Source organism: Mesitornis unicolor, unplaced genomic scaffold (assembly GCF_000695765.1).
Source record: "Mesitornis unicolor isolate BGI_N332 unplaced genomic scaffold, ASM69576v1 scaffold28800, whole genome shotgun sequence".
In the NCBI taxonomy this organism is placed as follows: domain Eukaryota; kingdom Metazoa; phylum Chordata; class Aves; order Mesitornithiformes; family Mesitornithidae; genus Mesitornis; species Mesitornis unicolor.
In genome coordinates this window covers 1-22093 of record NW_010158032.1, presented here as the reverse complement: position 1 = coordinate 22093, position 22093 = coordinate 1, and the positions used below count along the sequence as shown (strand labels likewise).

At 42.9% G+C, this 22093-nt stretch overlaps 1 protein-coding gene across 1 annotated transcript in view; it reads right to left on the bottom strand.

Annotated features, from left to right (window-relative positions):
• GAD2 (glutamate decarboxylase 2 (pancreatic islets and brain, 65kDa)) overlaps positions 1–21144 on the bottom strand; it is a gene marked incomplete at its 5' end in the record, with an annotated part of 35865 nt that extends 14721 nt beyond the window's left edge. The window contains 6 exon segments of the mRNA XM_010182285.1: positions 1008–1087; positions 10721–10836; positions 14764–14876; positions 15698–15788; positions 20885–21121; positions 21124–21144. Coding sequence (XP_010180587.1) covers positions 1008–1087; positions 10721–10836; positions 14764–14876; positions 15698–15788; positions 20885–21121; positions 21124–21144 — 658 coding nt within the window.
• Between the last annotated feature and the right edge of the window lie 949 nt (positions 21145–22093).

Here is a 22093-nt window from a genome sequence, read left to right as displayed (position 1 = left end):
GGCAGATCCCTTCATTGCCAAATTTTTTTCCCAAGACAAGTGGTTATCCAGTCCCTGGTCACGTTGAGTATGTGCAGGAATTCATGGCTGGCAGATTAAGCAGCTAGAGCCACAAATAATTCAATACCTTATAATCTGACATTATCTGATATTTGGGACTCATAGTAAGAGCATTGTCTATTGAAAAGATTCACAGTAGAATCAATAAGGGCTGTTCTATTGTTTTTTGTCCCACAGGAAGTATTTTTCTCTGAAATTGCAAATCTTCAGCAGAACATGTTGATTTTGTTAATACACCTTTGTTTTCTCAAAATATGTTTTCACAGAGAAGCAAAACCTTTTAGTTGAGTGAGTTAAACAAGGAGTTATCTTCCACTGGTTTTGTAGTGCTTATGGACCTGTAGGTTAGGTGCCTGATCTGCTGCTCCTCTGCATGGGCCATCCCTTTCCCTGGCCTACACTGCCCACAGTGGTGCCATATCCCATTGGAAGGATGTCCCCATCAAGGACACTGTGGGAATGTAGTCCAGCTAAAAAGGATGGTAGGGGCATGAAGTAATAGAATTACATCAGCAAATGCACCTCAATATTTTATTCCTTTAATGGCACACTTCAGCTCGTTTTAACAGATCAAAATGTAAGCATGCCTAAATATTCCACTTTGACCAAAACAGGCTGCTGCTTCATTTCTTAGCAGAATTTGTAAAGAATGACTGTTAGTTCAACTTCTAGTTTCACTTCAGGATGAAAGAAGAAGAAATATCAAAAATCCTCGAGGACTGAGGATCAATCCTTTGATTTGGCTCAAAAACCTGACTTGTGAAGAAGCTACTGATAGAGCCAGTTCCTCAAGTGGGATAAACCAGTGTAAGGTTGCTGAAGATGCTGGCACTATGGTGAATTATGTCAACTGTTGAATGCATCCTATATGCTCTCTCTGAGCTGAGCATCCAGTGATGATCTTCTGTGTACTGACAAAAAGAGCTGTATTTGGCAGCTTTGCTTACCTTTCATCACATCTAATAAGAATCACACTATCTGTACCAATACCCAAGGCTGCAGCTCCTTTCTTCACAGAGAAGTGACTCTGAAAAAATAAATTTATTATTATTATTATTATCTAGTTTAATATAAAACATTGCTCTTGCAAGCCCTTTGGAAAGTAGTCCCACACAGGCAGTAATTCTATTTGTAGACTTTTTGGAAACTGATCTCTAACTTGGGGCTTCACATCAGGTTACTACAGTCAGTTAGAGAAACAGCAATCACTCTAGATTTACTCCTGGAATATTAAATTAGTTCTGTCCTTGATGCATACCTGCAGCTTCTATTGCTTGTGCAGATTCAGCTATGAACTTGATTCACTGAAACAAAAAAATGTCCCCTAGAGAATTCATTTAGTTCATGGCATCCAGAGTGATGTGCTTCTGCTGCGTAACTTCTGGCCAAGTAATATACTGAGAGAAATTAAGATAGGAAGCCTAATTGTGATCTCATGCCAGTGAAAGCTAGTAGTAACTCCCATTAATAAACAGAGCTACTGCAGTTTAAAATCAGAACTGGGCTATTAGTAAGCCTATTAGATAATCTGTATGTACAAAATAAGAAGTGCAAGTTATATACTGGAGTGCAAGTCAGCCTAATTTTCTCTAGCTCATATGACTTAACTCCTGAGGCAGTACTGGTTTATAATTCTGGTTTAAATCTTAGTGATTAAGATAATGAAATAGTTTTATATCAAATTATATCACTAAGAATCTGATTTTTATTAACTCAAACACATCTGTAACAATATAATCCAAAGGAATTTTAACTACAGATTATTAAACTTTTAAAAAATTGAAATTCTTTGCATATACTTCAGTACCATTAGCTCAGGATGTAACACTATTAAAAAGATCGAGAAGATAAAAATCACAGGCCTTTCTAGGTGGTGTCTGAGATGTTAAAGAAGAAGTAATTGCTATTGCTTTGTCTAGTGAGTGTTGGCTTCAATTGTGATGAGAGCAGCTGAGAGCTATAGAGGAAGAGATGGACAGGACCTTTACACACATCTGCTTCACTTAAAAGGCCATGAAGTCAGCAGGATTTCACTGCACACCTAAGGACTCTGTTCATAATGAACACTTTGAGAAATGAAAATCAATTCTAAATCACCTTTATGAAAGAGTGAGGAAGAAAAGTAGAACTGCAACACATACCTTTTACTAAGTAAAAAGAACTCTGTGTTTTAAAAAACATCACTCATGGGGTAATTTCATTAACAGTCCTAACTGCAGTGGTTAAGGTTGCATAAGAGTTTCCACTCTAAACTCCTTTTTTTCACATGCCTCTATCTCACTCTTTTGGCTGAAATGTAGGTTTTCATGATGCTCATAGAGTTTTTCAATGTTCAGACATTTTGAAGATGTTCACATTGCTCTTGGGCCATGATTCACTGACAAAACATGAACAATTTGAAAATACTTCTTCAGATGAATGATGTCTTTCATACTATATTATTTTTTCATGCAGTGACTTAGTATAGCTTTTCACCATGTGGCATGGCTGCAATATACCAACAATGTGTATTGTGCAGCCATTGACCGTCTTGTTTAGACCTAAAACTCAGTTTTTAAGGCCCTAGTACAACAAACCATCTTAGCCCCTGAATTAAGCACATTCTGAAATGTAAGCATATGCATGGTAGACTGCCTTCTGCACAAGCTGATGACCAAATGAAATGCATACCCATGTGCTTAGATGAGCAACAAGGGATTTGTGCCCGTGCTTAAGTGTTTTGTTGAATTAGTCTGAGTTCATTGCAGCTACCCTAATCAGGCTTAAGTCATCATGTAGGCTCCCTCCACAGCCTGGGGGAAACAGGCACCTCCAGGGAAGGATTCATCCAGCATGGGGGCTGTTGGTTTGGAGTGGGTGCCAAATGACATCAAGTGAGATTTCTACTCCTTCCCTACAGACCAAGCCCTCTGATATCTGCTGTGTGTGAGAGTGGAAAGTGTACAACACCTGCAGGCACCAGTGCTCCAGAAACTGGTAGGTATTTGATTGTAACACACTGTTACTCTCTAGCCTATTATAACCACAGGTTACTGGTATGCTCAAATTAGATACAGAGTTTGCCCTGCTGTGTTTCTAGCTGGAGTCAGAAGGTGCTAAGAAGTATTTACACATCAAACATCATGTGCCTGCTCATCATCACACTGGTATTTTTCATGACACTTTCTTTATTTCATGAAACTTTTGAACAAACACATTTCCACGAGCTTTATCAGGTTCACTAAAATCAGTGGATTTTTCTCAAGTGAAAATACACTGTAGATTAAGGCTTGAACTATGGTCAATCCACAAACCTCTATATGTGGAAGATATAGGAGTCTTTCCCCAGCCTTGTAGGTCTCCCTGAGCCCCACAGTGCAGCACTGCAACTTTATGTGAACAGAGTGGAGGAGAGACCATGAGGAGGCCACCAGCATCAGAAAGCTTACAAAAAATTCCTAAATTTAGGAAGATATCATTGCTTTGCAAACATTGAAACAGAGCTAGAATATTGCCAGCATAATGAGAGTTCATTGATAAGCTATATAAAGCTAGAATTGAATTTATATACTTAAAAAAAAATCTGTTCTTTATTAATGTGTTATACAAACTCATGTACATGTACTGGGCAGTGTAATATATAAATATGGGTTGAGACGTAGGAGTAAAGAGTCAGATACATATTTCACTGGATTTTGAGTCGATGACATTACACTGATGAATTTTGCTCCTTATTACACACTAGCTAAAACAGATTTACTATTGCAATTTTTTTTTCCTAATAGAAAACAGAACTATTCAAAGTGTCTTAAGAAAGAAAATACAGATTTGAAAGGTTTACTATGAGGAAGAAAATTAAGACCTAGTGCTCAAAGGCTCCCACTGGAGTATAGCCAAGCTCAGCTGCCTCATTGAGAAGTCTCACAGCACTGGGGATAAAATAAATGTAGTGCTTATAGCTTGGCTGCCTGGAGGCTTTTTACAGACTGAAGGGAATTCAGCGGTCAGGAACCAAAACAGGTTTAGGGTAAGTTGGGAAGAAATGCAGAGTTCCATGGACAGAAGAGCAAATAAAATTAGCATTTCTAAACAAACTTTGCATAAGAAATTGCTCAATTTGTGTACAGTTACAGATATATGACTGCTGTTATGTTTTTGTGTCTCAGGGTAACATCAGAGGAGTTACTCCAACTGCCTCAGAGGCTCCAAAATAGTCAGGATAAAAGTGAAAATGGAAGAAATAAAGTTTTAAGAGCAAAGAAAACTTTCCTAATTGTGATGAATATTAAACTTTGTTTCACTATTCCTGGGATAGTGCTGAAAATTTGGTTGCCTGTGTAGTAAAAAGGTAAACACAGAAAAATATAAAGGTGAAGGAGAAAGAAAGGTTTGCAGAAATAAGCCTGGTTAGATAGAACTGACAGACTGAACTGGGCTGACGGGGAAGACGGACATTAGTTGTGACTCCTTTGAGAATATGAGGGCTACAGAGTGTTTGGCCATGCAAGGAAGTGAGGTTGAATACTGTCAGTCACAATGCAGCCATGTAGGATTTATGCAGATCTGAAGTTTCAGGGTGAGAGAACCAGGGTCAAAAAGGGAGGACAGGGACAGACTGCTCAATGCCAGTCCTGAAGGAAAGCACAGGCTAGGAGAAGCCAGCAGGACTAGAGCTTCACCACTATTCTGTGCTTGCCAGGGACAGGAGGTGGGAGTGGGCTGTCACTGTGGCTTCCTCATCTCCTCCCTTCATGTGTTGCTGCACAGGACAAAAAAAATAAAGGTGATCTTGATCCAGGGAAATCTTCCCTTTGTCTAAAATTTCAAATGCCCTTAGGAGTAAGTTTGTTTGCCTGATAGCCATTTTTCCATAGTTAGCCTCATAAAGTAAACACACACTGTAAATTTATTACAGGTGCAATAATAAGTAGGCCTTTTGGAAAAAGGAAGAATTAGAATAATTAGAAACGTTATGGTGCTGAAAAGTATGGTATTGTTGTCTTAAACTAACAGTTCTCCAATATACAGATGCTTCTATTTTTATAGCTTCCTAGATTGATTGCTCATAATCTGGCATGGCTGAAGCTGTCAGGAAGAACCAACCTAACGCCATGAGCCCTAAAGGCCACGGCTGGTTTTTCAGATTGCAGTTTGTCCCTGCTCACATAAATCCAGAGTGGCACAAGCTTTGTGGAGGGAAGTCATCAGAAGTGAGTTCCCAGATGCTGAGCATGCTGAGCCATTCAGCAGCTGAAACCAATCTGAGCTCTGCAGGTTTGGTGGCTGGCACCCTGATGCTCTGCAGATCCGGACCCCCAGTCTCGCTCCATCAGCCACACGCCAGCTAAGGGGGCACACATGCTTTCCCTTCCACCTCCCCTGTCATCTGTAGGTCAGGCTACTTCGGTCTTTGTTTTAATAATCTAAAAATATGTATCTGGCCTAGGCTTGCTGTCCAGGCTCCTTCAGTAGTGGGGAAGAAAAGGTACCTCCAGAAGGTACCTCATCCCCAAGGCCTTGGCACTCACTTTAGACCAGGATGAGTTGTCTTCTGCAGATCTCACTCTCTTTTTATTTGCTATAAAAAGTGCATAGACTAACACAGATTAAATGTTTACACTTTAGGTAGTTAAAGTTAAGTGACATGAATCCTAACCTTAATGTTTCATTGCAAGCTATAGCTTCTCCTTCAATTATCTACAGAAAGAGTATACTGTGTCCCATCACATTTTAAATACACTGTAACGATATGTTTGTTTGCTATTTTTTCCTTTAGCCACTGCTATTCCATTTTTAAAGTTATTTGTTAATGTCAGGGGAGATATGAATATATTAAAGTTTCTGCACGACATCCTAATATTTCCATCTTTTGCACTTATGAAATGTGTAACTTCATACTGCTTTTCTAGTCCAGCAAGACTCACACCTTGTTTTTTTCCAGTGCAGATAGTTTTACAGCATTATCTGTGGATAAGAAACATTGCACTGAGTTCAGGAGGATCCTGTGGCTGTGTGATAGTCACAAGGTATTGACCAGATGAAGGATCAGACCCAAATGATTACTGTCTCCTTTGGGACAGGCTGCCCTAGAGCATTGCTTTTCTGAAAAATGGCTTTACTTTCATTTGAATGGAGCTACTTGAATTAAATTGCTCCTCAAATTAGACCAGTTTTTTCACTGTCACCCTCTGGCTTCAAATACTACCAAGCAATACTTTTCTGGTTATTATTCACTAGATACTGCAAAGATAGAATGTGTGAAACCTTGAGGATGATTTTTAGTTTTCTTACAAGAAAACAAAAACACTCCTTACTTACTCTGTATGCTTAAAAGGATAACTTACAGCTTCATAATTTATGCCACCAAATGGAAAACATGATCTCCAGCCTCCTCAAACCTGGGAGCCTCACCACACAGGTCACCCCTTGGACTGCTTCTGGCAGGTGCTAGTCCTGGAAACTGCCTCCTAAGTAGCCTGGTTAGAAGGCAATGGTACGTGCCACAAAGTGTGGGGCTAGAGATCAGCTTTTCATTCTGCACAGAAACCAAACCAAACTCTTCCATAGGCTCTGTGTAATGGATGTTTGTCGAGCTGTCTGCTTTGAGACAGAAGTTACTTTTTAATTTCCTTCAGTCTCAGAGCCAAGAATCTTCATTTTAGATTTCAGAAACCGTTCAGACAAAAAAATTGCCAAAGCCACTCTTCTCGCACAGCTTTGATGTAGTTTGCTGTATTCTCTGCAAGCAATGAGGCTTGCCCATGAAGGGAAATCAGCTTGCAAGAAGCTGAAGCAATGGCTTATTGTAAACTGCCTCCTCTGATCAGAGCACTGGAACAGGCTGCCCAGAGAGGTTGTGGAGTCTCCTTCTCTAGAGACATTCAGAACCCGCCTGGATGTGTTCCTGTGTGACCTAGTCTAGGTGATCCTGCTCTGGCAGGGGGGGTGGACTGGATGATCTTTCAAGGTCCTTCCCAACTCCTAGTATTCTGTGATTCTGTGAATTGATGTGTGGATGCTGTGTGTGCTATGGCTATGAGGATGCTCCCCTACCACTGCAGACAAGCCTCTCACAGACCCTCCCAGTGCTCCTTCAGAGAACAAGGTCCCTCTGAGTCTGTCCAGGTGTCCACAATGCTGACATGCTATACCTGGGCTGCCAACAGACCCTCCCTTCACAGTCAGTGTCTGCTGGAGCTGTAGTCCCAGCAAAGTCTGGGGCAGGAGCTGCTTCACCGCGAGAGCTGTGCAGATGTGGGGATGCCAGTGGCAGAGACACCCTCTCTGTGCTCCCCTGGCCTTCTAACTGGGTGAACTGCCAGTTCTTACTCTGCTGTTTCTCTTCCACAACTAAGACTGGAATTGTATCGCTGTTTCCCTGGTGAGCACCTGACAAGGTGCTCCTCCTTGCATTGGCTGCTAGAGGTGGAGTGGGAAATTAGGAAACCTGATGTGGACTACATAAGCAAAGTCTTGCTGGGTTGGGGAACAGCAGAAATGAAGAAATTTCTGTCTTTCCAATTATGCCCAGCTTTTTGCATTCCCTAAACTGTGGAGTCTGTATAGGCCCCAATTAAACATAGAGTCCATAGAGCTGCAAGCCTCTTCAGCTCTTTCTGTACTATCAAATAAAAAGGCCAAAGACTGTTTCATAACCTGAACCCAACTAGTTCTCTACAGCTAAACTTCTCCCCTTTACACCCCTTTCCTCCTCAAAGTACAATGACTTTGTCCTTTTTGCGTGTCAGGGGTTATCCCTGCTCCATTCTATTCCCAGCTATTGCTTGATGCTGCCTAAGAGAGTGCTAGCTGGCCAGGTCAAAATCACAACAGACAATGGGTTAAAATTAAATAGGACTTGACTTATAGACCAATGGATCAATTAAAACATTCTCAGAAGACAGCTCTCCCTCTCAGCCACTTTCTCCATACTGAAAAAAGGATGTGCTCAGCTGAACTCACAGCAGCCTAAAGCTGATGCATTGGTACACAGGAGGAAGCATTCATCTTAGATTTTTCATTGTGTTTGAAACGATAGACTAAAATAGGTTTTTACAACTGGCATCCATCATTTTTACCCTTCTGAGTCAAGGTCTCTTGCACTGTGCTGCCCTGAAGGGCATCACTCTGCTCCTGTACCAGTGCAGATAAAAAAACCACTGTTGATGCACCAGTGAATACCATGGATTGAACTAAGTCCTGAGCAAGTGTATCTTAGTGAAATTATGCCTGGGCCAAGACCGACCTAAGCAGTGTAGTGTACTTCACCATCACTGGTGAAACAGGAATAAACAGAAGCAGAGTGAGAAATAAGTAATGGTTCTACCGAACAGCTCGGGGAAGATCTGCTTACTGGGAATGTGCACAGTTGGAATAATCATGTAACCTATTTTAGGCATCTAAAGTAGGTTGCATATGTTCAGGAGGCTGATCTCTGTGTATGGTCAATGCAGAGAAGTAGATGAACTCCTCCCAAAGGTGATTTAGAACACCTAAAGTAAGGAATATTTAGGTTCCTAATTTGGATGCTTCGAGTTTCCCTCCAGAGGTGCCTCTCTCCACTGATTGTACAGAGAGTGAGGATTCTAATTTAAGAACATGACGCACTCCTAACTTAGGACCTGTGAATCACTTCTCCTTTCCCTTCCCCCCCACTGGCAGCTGAACCTATCATGGCATCAGACGGAGTCCAGATTCTGATTACAGTAACACTGGTCGCAATTGTGGAGTAACTTCATTAATTTATAGTAATGGTAGATCTAGATTGGTAGAAATGAAAATAAAAGTCTGGTCTGTAACACTGAAATTCTTTCTGAGAATTGCTGATATTGGAATATTTGCTTCTGACTGAAAATGTCAAGACAAAAGTCTCCAAGCTCCTAAGCACATCCAATAACTTTAAGCTTTGCTTACTATCATGCCACATGTGCAGAGTATGGGGAAATTATAGTATCTCATTAACAACACTGTTTGTTCCATGGTGATCATCTTACACGAGCACCCAACTGTGACAGAGAGAAATTAGAATCAGACTTGGGAGTCTAAAAGTAAGTAGAAGATCAGCATGATATGCTAAATCAGACAAATGACATTCTTGTATCTTAGTGTCTATTCAGGTTCTGCATGACATTTCCTACCTAAAAAGGGACTGTACTTCTGAGACTCTGCAATTCATGTAACAGCCTCTGCTATTTCGAGGGTTAAACCCGTATCCCACATCCTTTGGGCAATTAAGGGTTAAAGAGTCCTGTCTTCACTTAAGTGTGGTTTCTTAACTTCCCTAGAAGATGTGCCATTACATACTTTATAAAAAAACTTGATTGAGGATGGGACAAAAATTGCAATTTCAAGACACTTCTAAAATGTAACAGGTTTCAGATGCTGCTCTATGGATTTGCTAGTATATTTGATTTTGGAATATTTAATTTGCTAAGGGAACTGCTTCTTCCCTGGCATGAAAACACAATTATTAAAGCTCATTTTATTATTTTGAGACTGATAGCACAATTTGGTTCATTGTTTAACATTCTAATGCTATGAATAAAATGAAATTCTCTAATGATTAATAGGATTTTTTATTTTAAATAATCATGCTCAACCTTATTTGCAAGACTTATTAGGTCTGTAACTTCCATATGAATAATGCATTTATAGCTGTACAGCCAACTTTGGAGAGTTGCTACTCATATGTAGAACATCCTTCTCTCTGATTGTTTTGTGGGGGACTATTTTGCAACATGGAGCCCACAGCTGTGTATTGCATCTCATCCTATTGCCACGAAAGGCATCCTCAGAGGGATTTCCTCCCAGACATTTCTGATCAGTTTTTAGGACACTTTGCTCTTTGCACTTGCACAGAATGGAAACACATTCTCTGGAAAGTCAAAAAAGGCAGCCAGAAGGATGTCGTCACCTAACATGGACGGCATCTTGCTGCGCCCCGGTCATGAAAGAATCCTTTCTGGCCAAGACTACACACCTGGAGAGAAATTAGAAGGTGACCATGAAGCCCAAAGAGAGTTCACAACCCCTCCTGGGTATAACCCTTCCCTTTTCCCTTCCTTCTGCACATGCATTCTCCACTATAAGCTGCAAGAAGGTTTAAATGGCCATAAACCCAGAACACCCCCCACGATATAGACAGAAATATGACTTCTGTATGGTTGTTCAAAGAGCAAAACACACTCTGTTTCTCCCATAAGGGCCACTCCGATTCCTCCTGTGCCACCCTCCCCTCACCCCTTGCACTGCCAGATCCCTTACAGACCCCCTCACTAAATAACGGCAGCTTCTGGTTTCAGCCAGAAACATTTCGATTCACAGTGATTTTCTGTAACCTCAGAGTGACCTGAACAAAAGACACTCCTGGCAGAAAGGCAAAAGCCCAATGCTAAGCTCCCACCCTTACCATTCAATTTGACATTTATACAGACACAAGCGAGCAAAAAAACCAGCAGTGGTTTGTAGATTCTGCTCTCCCTGGGTTTCAGCTACAGAAAAAGTTGGTTTTCAGCAAAGCTCAGCCCTGTATGTATCAAACACCCACCCACTTCCCATTTTATTATTCCCAGTGAAGGAATACCAGAAATGAAGACAGTTGGATACAGATTGCCATTGACTTATTCTCTTCATATAATCACACAAGCAGAAGTAACAGATAGCAAAAAACAGAAAGACATACATGTTCTGATGTGAAGGCAACCAGTCTGGGAATAGCTGCCATTCCTTTTTCTTTAACTTCTGGGAACATCTTGAAACGTGCAATCAACATAGCATACATGTTAGATATGGCACCACCTGGAGTCCACAGTAATATACTGTTACTTTTTCTATGCATTGCAATATTATTGCAGAACAAATGACAAGTCTTGCTACAGTTTTTCTAATTCTAATGTTAATGTTTCTGCCTAATGGCAGGTTCTTCTTCCTACTGCTGGGTTGTGTAATAACAGGATCTACTACACCCAAATAACAATTTATGCAAAAAGTACTACTGCAAAAAATGATGGGGGTTTTCTTTACTCCTCATTTTTGTTACCATTTCTCCTTTAGTCCCCAGTCTTAATTTTCCATATGCCATCAACACATAATCCCCACTCTGTTCCACCTCCCAAGCAGATGCCACCACAAGGCAATTTCCTAAGTGACTTCCAAATGTCACTTTTAAGCTGTGCTCTCCCTTCCCAAATTAGGGTAGTGCTTCATGCCCCAGCTCTGAGGAAACCCACATTGTGTCCCAACAGACACTATCTTCTGGATAACTGGACTAAGGGGAGGGTAGAGGAAGGAAAAAGGGTAATTAAACAACTCTTTTTCTTTTTATTTGTCCTCTGATGGGTAAAAGGGGAAAAGGTTAGATGTCTCTAACACTAGCCTTAAAATTATTGGCATTCATTTACTTAAAATGCCCACTTCAGTATGGCTATCTTACCTACTTCAAGATGGGTTTCAGATGATGACTCTACAGTATTCTGTTCCCGTATTTCAATTATCAATGCATAAATTAAAATAAGCCCTTCATTTTTTGTTTTTGAGATTTCTACAAACTAAGCCTCTGTGTCTACAGCTGAACAATGTTTGGTTATACATTAATGCTGCATGAGCACTATGGGAATATAATGCAGAACCTGAGGCAGAGTCTGAGTACTTTTATGTATGTATGCACACACAAACACATACACACAAAGAGACATATACATAAAATCCATCAGTGTTATCCTGTATATATATATACTATTTATATATATACAGATTAGTTATATAGCAATGTTTATGCACATATATTTATATAAAGCAAAGGCATATATTGATCGTGGTTTTAGGATTTTAAATGAATAGATCAGAGTGCACCTGAGGTAGAGTTCAGCTAACCCAACTTTCATCCATCTAAAAATGGAGTGAAGAGCACAAGACAGGCACTTTCAGAAGATAATTCAGCTCATCCTAAGGCAGCTGCTTGTGGCAGGTGGGATGACTTGCCCTGCAAACGCAGCCATCCATCTCCCTTGAATATAACTAGCCCAGAGTAGACACCCAATGCTTGGACAGCCAAAGTGAGACAAGATAAAATCCACCCTTTAAGCAGATCAAGGTAGCTCTGCTGAAAGCAGCGACCTTACACCATGTTACACCAGCAGGATGTATGTGCTGCCAAATTTAACACTGTTTTGACTTTTGTAAGATTTGTATTTATTCCACTGGAGATATATACACTGTCCCACAGCCCACAGAAGCTGTGCTCTTCATTTCTAATCAGTGTCCCAGCTCTGCTCTGGCAGTGAGGCTGTCCCTGCTCTGGGCTTTCTCTGACCTCACTGCCCGTCCTGTGAAACCCAGGGGAAATGCCAGTAAGGGATGGCACCGCTGGTATGGGGGGTCAGCACAGACCGGACTTTTTCTTCCCCTTTCAACTGTCTTGAGAAATATGAACATATCTCTACACCTCTTTTCACAAATGACAAAACAAGAAATGGAGAGATTAAGAGGAAATGTTTGGGTATCTGTCCCTAAAAAATTCAGATGTCATGTAATAGCTGCTGTTGATGATCTATGTGACTGAACTATGGTGTCCAAGGTGAAGAAATTTGACCTATCTCGTCCAGAGTCATTGGCTCAGTGTCAAAAGAGTCAAGACTGAAATGTTAAGTTTCTTCAGTACCAGGCTTTCCTATTAGTATTTATTACCTAGCGGTTTAACCTCAAGCTTATTAATAAGCCCAGATTCTGCCTTTAATTTTGCAGCTGTGTTTATACCAACAGTTAATTGCAGGCAACAAGACACACCTACGGAATTTGGAGAACCTCATCAGGCCTTTATGTTTTGCAAGTATGGATACTGTATATTTCATTTCAGGCAAGGCAGAGAGCAAGAATCTTTTCTTTGCAACAGGAAGGTCTTCAGCTGAAGCTGTCACAGTTTGAAATGAGAAGACAGCATAGAGATGATTTTGATTATTGGCTAAAAAAGAAGAACCTGCACACTGGGTATTGCTGCCTTAAGAGAGTGAATTATAAAGATCCACTTTGCATAGAAATTGCAGAGAAAGAAGGGATGAGAGGAGGCAGTACTGCAAACGGCCAGAGAGCACATACCCAGGCAGGTTTCAGCTAGATGAACTGAGCTCCAGCATCTGACACACTCCCAACATCCTGGCCCCCTAGGCCAGGCAGAGACCTCTGGCAGAGGTGGAAGGGACAGCAGTTCCTCCTGAGGCATTCAACACTCCTAACTCGCACTGTCTCAAGCACAGTGTGTCAGATTTGGGAAGATCTGGCACTTGCATTGAGTCTTTCACCCACACCACCACCAATGCCCAGCCTCTGCCTCACCAGGTCTGGTTGATCAGTGTTGCTGTTGTTCTTCTCTCCCCTCTTAGGTCCCTGACCAGCCTGGTGGGGCTACTGCGGCTCAAGCCTGCAAGGGGAGGAACTGAAGACCAGCTCTATTGCGTCAGGCAAGGGACCAGACAGTACCAACCACAGTCCAGTTTCCAAAAACTCTGACTTAGATCCTGGGCTTGTGATACACATTTAAATGCTGCCCTGTGTGAAGGAGGTCATGGTTTTGGTCAGGTTCTCTAGGCGCTACAGTAAAAGTTGTCAGAGCTTTTGCTCTCAGCGCTTTTTAAAGGACTCAACAAGAAGTCATGTGAATTCTTCTCATCTTTTTCTCCACCTCTGTGGAAAGGCCAAGGACAAAACTCCTGCACCACTTCCCACATGTGCATTCAGATGTGAGAAGCTGAAGATGAGCCTTTCCTGATCTTCTGTATAGTATGAACTTTACCCTTTACACCCTTGGAGAGCTGAACATCCTAAGCTGTTGTCAGTGAGGCTTTTTCTTTGCTCCAAACACACTTTCCCTCGCCATTAGGTCAATGAACTTTCTTCCCAGAAGGGCTCCTTCCCCACCAGCTATCAGTCTGTTCTCCTTTGACAAGCCAAGATGCTATGCTCAATGTAAATTTTTTCTTTTTTTTTTCAACTTGGTGAGATAGGTGGGTCAAAATTTTTAGCAGTGAAATTCCAGAGTAAGATAGGAGGTGACAAAGAGCATAAATCAAAAGACTAAGTGGAATGATGAAAAAAAAAGTCTTAACAATGCTATATTTGTCAGAGTCAACTATTTCTCTACAGTTAATCATGCTCATTTTTTGCCTTATTGACTTGCCCTGAAGGAACCGGGTTTCTGAGCCTTTAAGTACTCAGATTAACTATCCACCCAAGTGCCCCCACTGAGCAAAACAGGCCAGCTCAAACATGGAAAGCTAACTGCATACTGTCATGTTGGTAGGATCTTACTGACTCCACTAAAATTACCTAATGGGATGCTATGTCTTTCCCTCTTGGTTCCAATTTCCCCTAAGGTGATGGAAAGCATCATTGTGTGTTTCTTCCCTCCATTATTAATACAATGCTCTTTCTATTTAATGTAATCCATAAAAAGTGGGGGCAAAGTGAAGCTGCAGGACAAATGTCTCTTCTGATTATGTTTCCCATGTGCCATTACAGCTGCTTATAATGCAGTGCAATTTGCTCAAATAAACCCTCATAATTGCATCCCTAAAATTCACAAACATGCAATCCTTTATCTCAAAGAGGCCACTGGTGGTTACTAGCAAGTGTCTTCTTGAACATGCATATTTAATTATGTTTACTCTTTAACTACAGGGGATGTCATATAGCACAGTCTGAAAAATAAAGAAAGCTTGAAATATCATGTACCAGGTGAAAATATCCCATCGCCACAGCCCCCTGGCCAGCCAACCATCTCTCTCATTTTCCTTAGTGTGACATATTCCAAAAGTACAAACACTGGAGCAATTTCATAGGTGAACCTGAAATGTAGTAATGTCCACATTTAATGCTTTCATCTACAACACTAACACATCTTTTTCCAATATTACATTACATTATAGCCACAATACATTTAATCTTGCGCTGGGCAGAGTTCTGTTTTACAGTACTTTTGATAATCTTCCTTCCGATTTGACATCGAATGTCAAGAAGGAAAAATGCTGAGAGTGCTTGAGACTCCATTTCCACCTGTGTCGGTGGAACAAATCTTTTCCAGGCTCAGGGCTTTGCCTTCTATTCAAGAGCTGCTGGGCAGAGCCAGATCTTTGTCTGCCAAAAACCTGTGTGCATGTCTAGAAGCATCCATGTCAACAGTCCTGCTCATGACGACAAGACAGTGCATGAAGCTAAGCAAATGCACAAAAATGCTTCCTAGTCGAAAAGTGAAAAAACCCCACCAAACACTTTAAATTCCTTCTTACAGAAAGCAATGGCTCTAACTGCTCTGCGTATGGATTGTCGACATCCCCTCTACATGAATGCAACTGTTCACTTAGCACATCTTCCATTTTACATATTTATGCATGCAGAATGCTAAAATATTTTTTCTGTATGTTTTTGGGAGGTAGCAAAACCAACATCATATTCATATGATGGAATTTTATAGAAGACAGCCTAGAGGACAATGCTGAAAGTCTTCATGTAAATAGCTGTAACAACCATTTAAAAAGCAGACAATTGTTTTTCCAGCAACCTTAACACAAAAGCATTCTTTGTTTGATTCAGCTACAGCAGCTAATATTTTAGAGTATAACTGTAAAATTATATTAAATACTATTATGGAAAAAAATCTGCTACTTACATATTAGTATTTGCTGCTGATGTCAGCCAGTCTGCTGCCAATCCAACCATGTCCAATCCAGTTGAAAGTTGATTAAAATATCTAGGGTGCCCTGCATAAGATGGAAAATGTTATCAAAAGGCTGATGGCTCTTAATGAAACTATTCAGTGCTGAACAGTATATTTACCTCTGGATTTCTATAGAGAAGGAAGTGCTTTCAAGGTACAAAACAAAGCAAACAGCAATAAATACATTTCTTGGAAAAGGCAGAATTTATCTGCATTCCCATTCCAAACTAAGTAAAATCAGAGTAATTACACTGAACGCAGAATAATGAATTCCAACATTCCCTATTATCCTCTCAATATGCTTTGAAAATTAGCACATCGCTGCCTCACAAAAATAGCTGTTTGCTCCCGTTAGTGTGTCACATGTTGTCACTGGATGTGTTTTTGCCTGGCTAGGTTTGAAAGCCACGCACGAGACACCATCTGAAGAGCTTGCCAGTACATATAACATCAGTGATGAATGGCTAATGATTATAATAGACAGGGCGAAATGAGAAAATGGAGCATTTTGGTGACTGTTTTGCACATGACTCAAAGGCTGATGATTGTATGAAGATGGCAGGGAAGGTGGCGGTCCTTGTCATTTCTTCCCTGTCAGAGTGCAATTACAAATAGCCTGGCTGCTCGCAATTGTGATTTTAAACAAATCTCGTGAAAAACAGCACTGCTGCTCCAGCAGAATGATTCACAATGAGTCCGTTTACCTGGTAAATCTAATTGGCTCCTGATCTTTTTCTAGAATCCTGTTGGAGATTTTTCTTAAAAACATGCCTAAAGCCAGTAAACCCGGGAACCATCAAAACTCAGTTTTTAGTAGTTGCTTCCTGCAAGCCCCTGTTAAGTGGCATAATTACTGGTGCAAATTATGGACGGTTCACAACTAAATGCTGTTCGACTGAAAGAACAGCAGTCTCTGCTTGGAAAACACCTGCCCTGACCCACAGATGATGTACTGCTATTGCCATCGCAAAAACCAAAAGATAGAGCAAGATGATGGAGGAAATGCAGAGCCACCATCAACAGAAAACTTATCTTTGGTCTCCAGTGGCCCCTTATCAGGCACAAACACATGGTTGGCAGAACCGCGCAGGGAATTGCTCCCTGGCTCTTACCCTGCACACACAAAGGCAGAGCAATTGGGCTGTGTGGACAGACCAAAGCAGGGGATAAGGGCTGGAGGGGGGGGCAACACACACAAAATCCAGCTCCCTGCACCCTTAAACTGAGATGTGTCCATGCTGCTGCCATCCAGCCTGACTGAGTTTTACACAGAGCCCTCCCCACCTCCCACCTTCCCTGGTGCACACTGCCCAGGACAGGTGGCCAAACCCCCTCAGGTGCTAAGGGGGGGCACTGCCATGCCCTACATGCTCTCGAATGGGGCACACACACATACTCTGTCATTGATGCCAAAGCCACAGCGATCACATACCAGGGGCTCTGCCTGCAGAGGACAGCATCTCCCCCGACAATGGGATTTTATCTCTGACAGAGAATTTGATATTTATAGCTCAGGTTCAATCTCACAGCCAGGCTCCAAGCAGATTCCCAAATTCAACCAGAAAGCAACAGAGTATCAGGAGCTGGAAGCCTTTGGTGAATCTGGACCACAGGAAGGCTAAAAGAAGCCAGAAAAACTCCTGCTTTGGAAAGAAATCCACACTGAAAAGCTGGGGAATAGCAGAACTCATATTTGCAGCTGCAGTGTCTCAGCAGCTCTCAGTCAGCCCCTTACCCAGCCCCAGGCGACAGCCCTGTTGTCACTGCTCGTTTCTTCAAGGAAACCCCACAGTCACCTCCTTCTTTGGGAACCACAGGCCCTGCTGCACACAGGGGTCGGGGCAGCCATACCCTAGAGCCAGCATTGTGCCCCTACAGAGACACTACTACAGGGAGAGCAGGAGCTGCTGCTGCTGCTGGCATGGCTTCTGGCAGAGCCCCCAGTGCGCACACCTGTAACAAGGGCCCCTCCACTCTGTGCCCTTCCCTTCTGCAATGTGGCTTTAACACGAAATGGCAGAAAATGTCATGTCCCACCCTGACCCCAACCTCAGCTGCAAGGGTCTGTCCATCCATTCACAACTGAGCTCTCATCCCTCAGCTAGAAGGCCACAGAAAATTGTGGCTTTGCTTAAAGGATAGGCTGCAATGGCCAGGTAAGAAGAGTTTGGGAGAGATGCTCAAAAATCACTACCCAGAAGCCATATGTCTGAAATGCACATCCTTTGTCACGGTTGTCACCAAACAAAGAGGTGACTGGAAAATAGACTGACGGGGTGCAAGGGGAGTGGGGGGGAGATGTGAAAATCGGAGATTACTGCTTATTGGTTGGTTTAGCAATATACAACATATTTATGCATATGCCAGAGCAAATAGGGAGATGATGGGCAAGAGCCGGGGCTGATATGTCTGAAATGCACATCCTTTGTCACGGTTGTCACCAAACAAAGAGGTGACTGGAAAATAGACTGACGGGGTGCAAGGGGAGTGGGGGGGAGATGTGAAAATCGGAGATTACTGCTTATTGGTTGGTTTAGCAATATACAACATATTTATGCATATGCCAGAGCAAATAGGGAGATGACGGGCAAGAGCCGGGGCTGAGGCACGGAGATGGCCAGGAACAGGCTTCCCCTGCCGTGAATGTCCCTTTGCCCCACATACCCTCCTCTCAAACACGCTTCTGCTTGCACTTGGTTTTAGGTGCAGATGTCCCCTAGCATCAACACGCAGCCTCTGCAGCCTCGACACGAAAGCAACAAGGTCTGGGCAAAGCTGGGCAGCGTGAATAACAACGGCATGGGCAGCACAAATAACAGCACGGACAACACAGATAATGGCACGGGCAGCAGCAGTGGCCTCGGCTTTGCTTACAGCCTCACCGCACACACAGCCTGTTACTGGCACCAGGACCTGCCTGGGAGCAAGGCCGGACCAGCGCCAGCTCCACACACCCCTCCTGGGGTTTCCAAGCCGTTTTTAAATGCTCACATTTCAATTCCCTGGCAAGCATTGCACAGGAACCAAAATTTGTATCCATCTTTCCCTGCATTTGCAGACACTGCCTTTATATTCTCTCAGACATTAATTCTTGCCAGGGGTGCATGCCGGTAGCCAGTAAAGGGGCAGAAAGCTGTGTGTGGCTCCCACAAGCACCCCAGAGAGCCATGGCACGCAAACATCTGGGAGCATCCCACACTTGCCCCGCAGCCGAAAAACCTGCCATCCAGCTCCTTGAACCCAAATTGGGGATTGGTGCTGGGACTTTGGAATCTGGCTGTGAGGCTAATTTAAGCAAGACAATTTATTGTCCAATCAGCCTCCCGGGTCCTTGCAGCCAAACACAGCCCAGACCCCCGCCCCCAGCCCAGGAGGGGCCATGTCTGCAGGGCTGCTGCAGTGGGATTGGAGGCAGACCCCCATTGCCAGAAACCTCAGCACATTGTCCTTCCTCTGAGGGTAATTCAAGCGTTTTACTCTGACGCACATGCAAAAGGGCTCAGGGTGTAAATCCCACACGTTTTGTGAGCCCCTCCAGGCTGAGGCAGCACCCCCCGGATGCTGAGGAGCGGCGGCAGCAACCAAGCATCCCCCAGGTGAACCCTGCCGTACCGCTGCACCTCACACAACCCCCGAGGTCCTGGTCTCAGACCTCGAAAACATTATTTTCTTTAGTACAAATTAAAAAACACCAAGAAGGGAAAGCCTCACTATTTATAGGTAGGAAGTGAAACGGTAACATTGTTTTAAGGGTCTTTTTTGGATGCACAAAATGAAACAGAGATCCACTACATGAAACAAACTATAACAAAAAAATTTTAAAAAAAAATGGAAATAGCTTAAGAAACCCTGTTCTTTGATTTCCCAGATCAGATAGATCAGATCCGGTGTTTCATAGCATTCTGTGAAAATATGTTTCCTATACCCTACCCAGACACAACACATGGATCACTGGACTGATAGACTTTGTTCCTGTGGCCACCATTTATCTAACTCTTTATTCTAGTATTTTACAGATATTTTGACAGCACCCGACTCATGCATCAAAAACATTCAGCTAGACATTTCCACCTCCAGCCAGGGAAGATTACAGAGATCTCCCACAATCTTTATTGAGATCAGCCTATTCTGTTCCAAAAAGGTGACAAAACCCCTTTTTTGTTTTCCCTTCAACCTCTATTTAAAATGAACGTTTTGTCTCTTTCAGTAATTGTTCCACATTTATTTTTAAGCAATTTCTCAGTAATTCAAATGCTCGTTAATGGCTCCCTGCACTCCACATAATTTCTCAATCATAGCCGTAATTGTAGCCACGCTTTTTGTCCGCTCCGCCGCGGTTGATTTAAGGTGGCCCCGGGTGCGGCGCCGGTGGCTTCCCCACGCCCACGGGACTGAGCCCTGCGCTTCCTTCCCGCCACGAAGCCCACATGGGGGGCACGATCAACGCGGGTGCCAGACAGGCAGGAGTCAACTCGTCCCTGACCTCCTTAGTGAAAAACAACAACAAAAAACGCTATTAAAGCAATTCGGGCTTCGTTCTTATTGCTTGAGTCCAAAGTTGGAAAAAACCCCGCAATACTCCTGTGGTTAGTTCTGCCAGATTTTCTCGGTTTTATGTCCGGCAAATGGCCGCTCAGAGCCCCCTTTTACAGGATGCTTATTGTGATTTTGGCAGTTAAGTGGGTTGGTTCCTCTGCCCCCTTGCAGGGACGCCTTCGCCCGCCCTCCCCCCCCGCCTCAGCTTCCTCCGAGCTTCGCGCCCGTCGCGTCTGCAGGGAGCAAGAGGCGACCCTCGGGTCACCACCCCCCGCCATCACAGGCACAACAGACGAAAAGGCACGGAGGAGAAGTCGTAAAGGTGGTGACAAGGCTGCTCGGTGGCACACTCGGCAACTCCGACGCGCAGAAGCATTAATTTTAAATGGGAAAGGGCATGCGATTCTGCACTGACAGCTACAGAGATGGTTCTGCTGGAGTATTTTGTCATTTAGGAAAACGATTTCTGTCTCTGCTAGAAATTGCTTGGAACTGACAAAATACAGCCGCTGCTTCAATCTTTAACGTTTGAAAATAAAATGAAATGACACCTTTAATCAATAGATGAGACCATACCGGACAGAAAATGAGCACGGCTATTACCTGTTTTAATTGCGTACTTCAGAGTTGTTCTGCAGTTCAATAAAATTTCTTCCAAGGTCTGTGGCTGGTCTGCCAGTTCCCAGTTATATTCCTGGAGGAGCTCATTTGGGTAATGGAAATCAATAACTTTTGTTGATCTATCAAAACTTTTCGCCACATACTGAAGTAAAATGTCCACAACGTCTTGTAGGAAAGACATGGTTGTTATTTCTCCGTTGCATGCTGGCAGAAGATCTGGGAATGGAAAAATTAAAAGTTAACTTTGTTTTACAACCTTATACACAGATTTTGGACAAAGGTGTTCCCCATTTATGTTTAGGAAATTTTTTCACCGTGTTAAATAAAAACACCGTTTATTTTCATTTAATAAGCAAACGGTAAGACTGCATTTTAAAGAATGTTCTGAGAGATACAGTTAGGTTTTAATTTCTTATCGAAAATAGCAATTTTTGCCTACAGTATATTTCAGACCCATTTTTTAAGACAATGAGAGCACAGGTAAACAGGAAAAAAGGGAAAACGAATCTCTGAAAAAATAAGGATTGGGAAACATGCTACAAGAAGCACTCTAAAAACTGCCATTTGCCTTGCAACAAAATATCTTCCTTGTGACTCTCCAATACAAGTAACTTGTTGATAATTTAATGCCTTTTTCTGAGGCAATGCTGCACGGTCTTTCGGGGCAGCCACTGACATCTTTTGTTTAAATGCGATGGCTCAGCCAGAGCCGAGTTGCAGTGAACCCCCCCCCCTAATTTGGGGTAACGCGGGAGCAGCCAGGCAGGCAGCAACATCAGCAGCGCGCGGTGTCTGCAGCAGCTCGCCCCCGGCGGGGCCAGGAGGGCAGAGCCTGCCCCGCTCTGCCGTGCAAACGGGAGCGTTTTGGGCAGCGAATTTCTACACGGAGCTGGGGTCTATTTAGTAGCGGAGACTACATCTCCAAGGTCAGAAACGATAAAGTGCAAAAATACCTCGAATTAAAATAAATCAGTAAGAGAGCGCTCTTTCGCCCTCCTCCCCTCAAACCTTAATTACATCGCAAGGGAAGGTCACTGTCAGTACTCCTTAGGAAGAGCAACCAGCAGTCTCCAGCACCCCCGATTTTATTGTGGTGTTTTTTTGGAGAGAGGGATGTTTTTTTTGGTTGGGTTTTTTTGGGGCGGGTTTGAGAAGTGCCCAGCGCCACGCAGGAGTGGGCCGGGGGCGCGG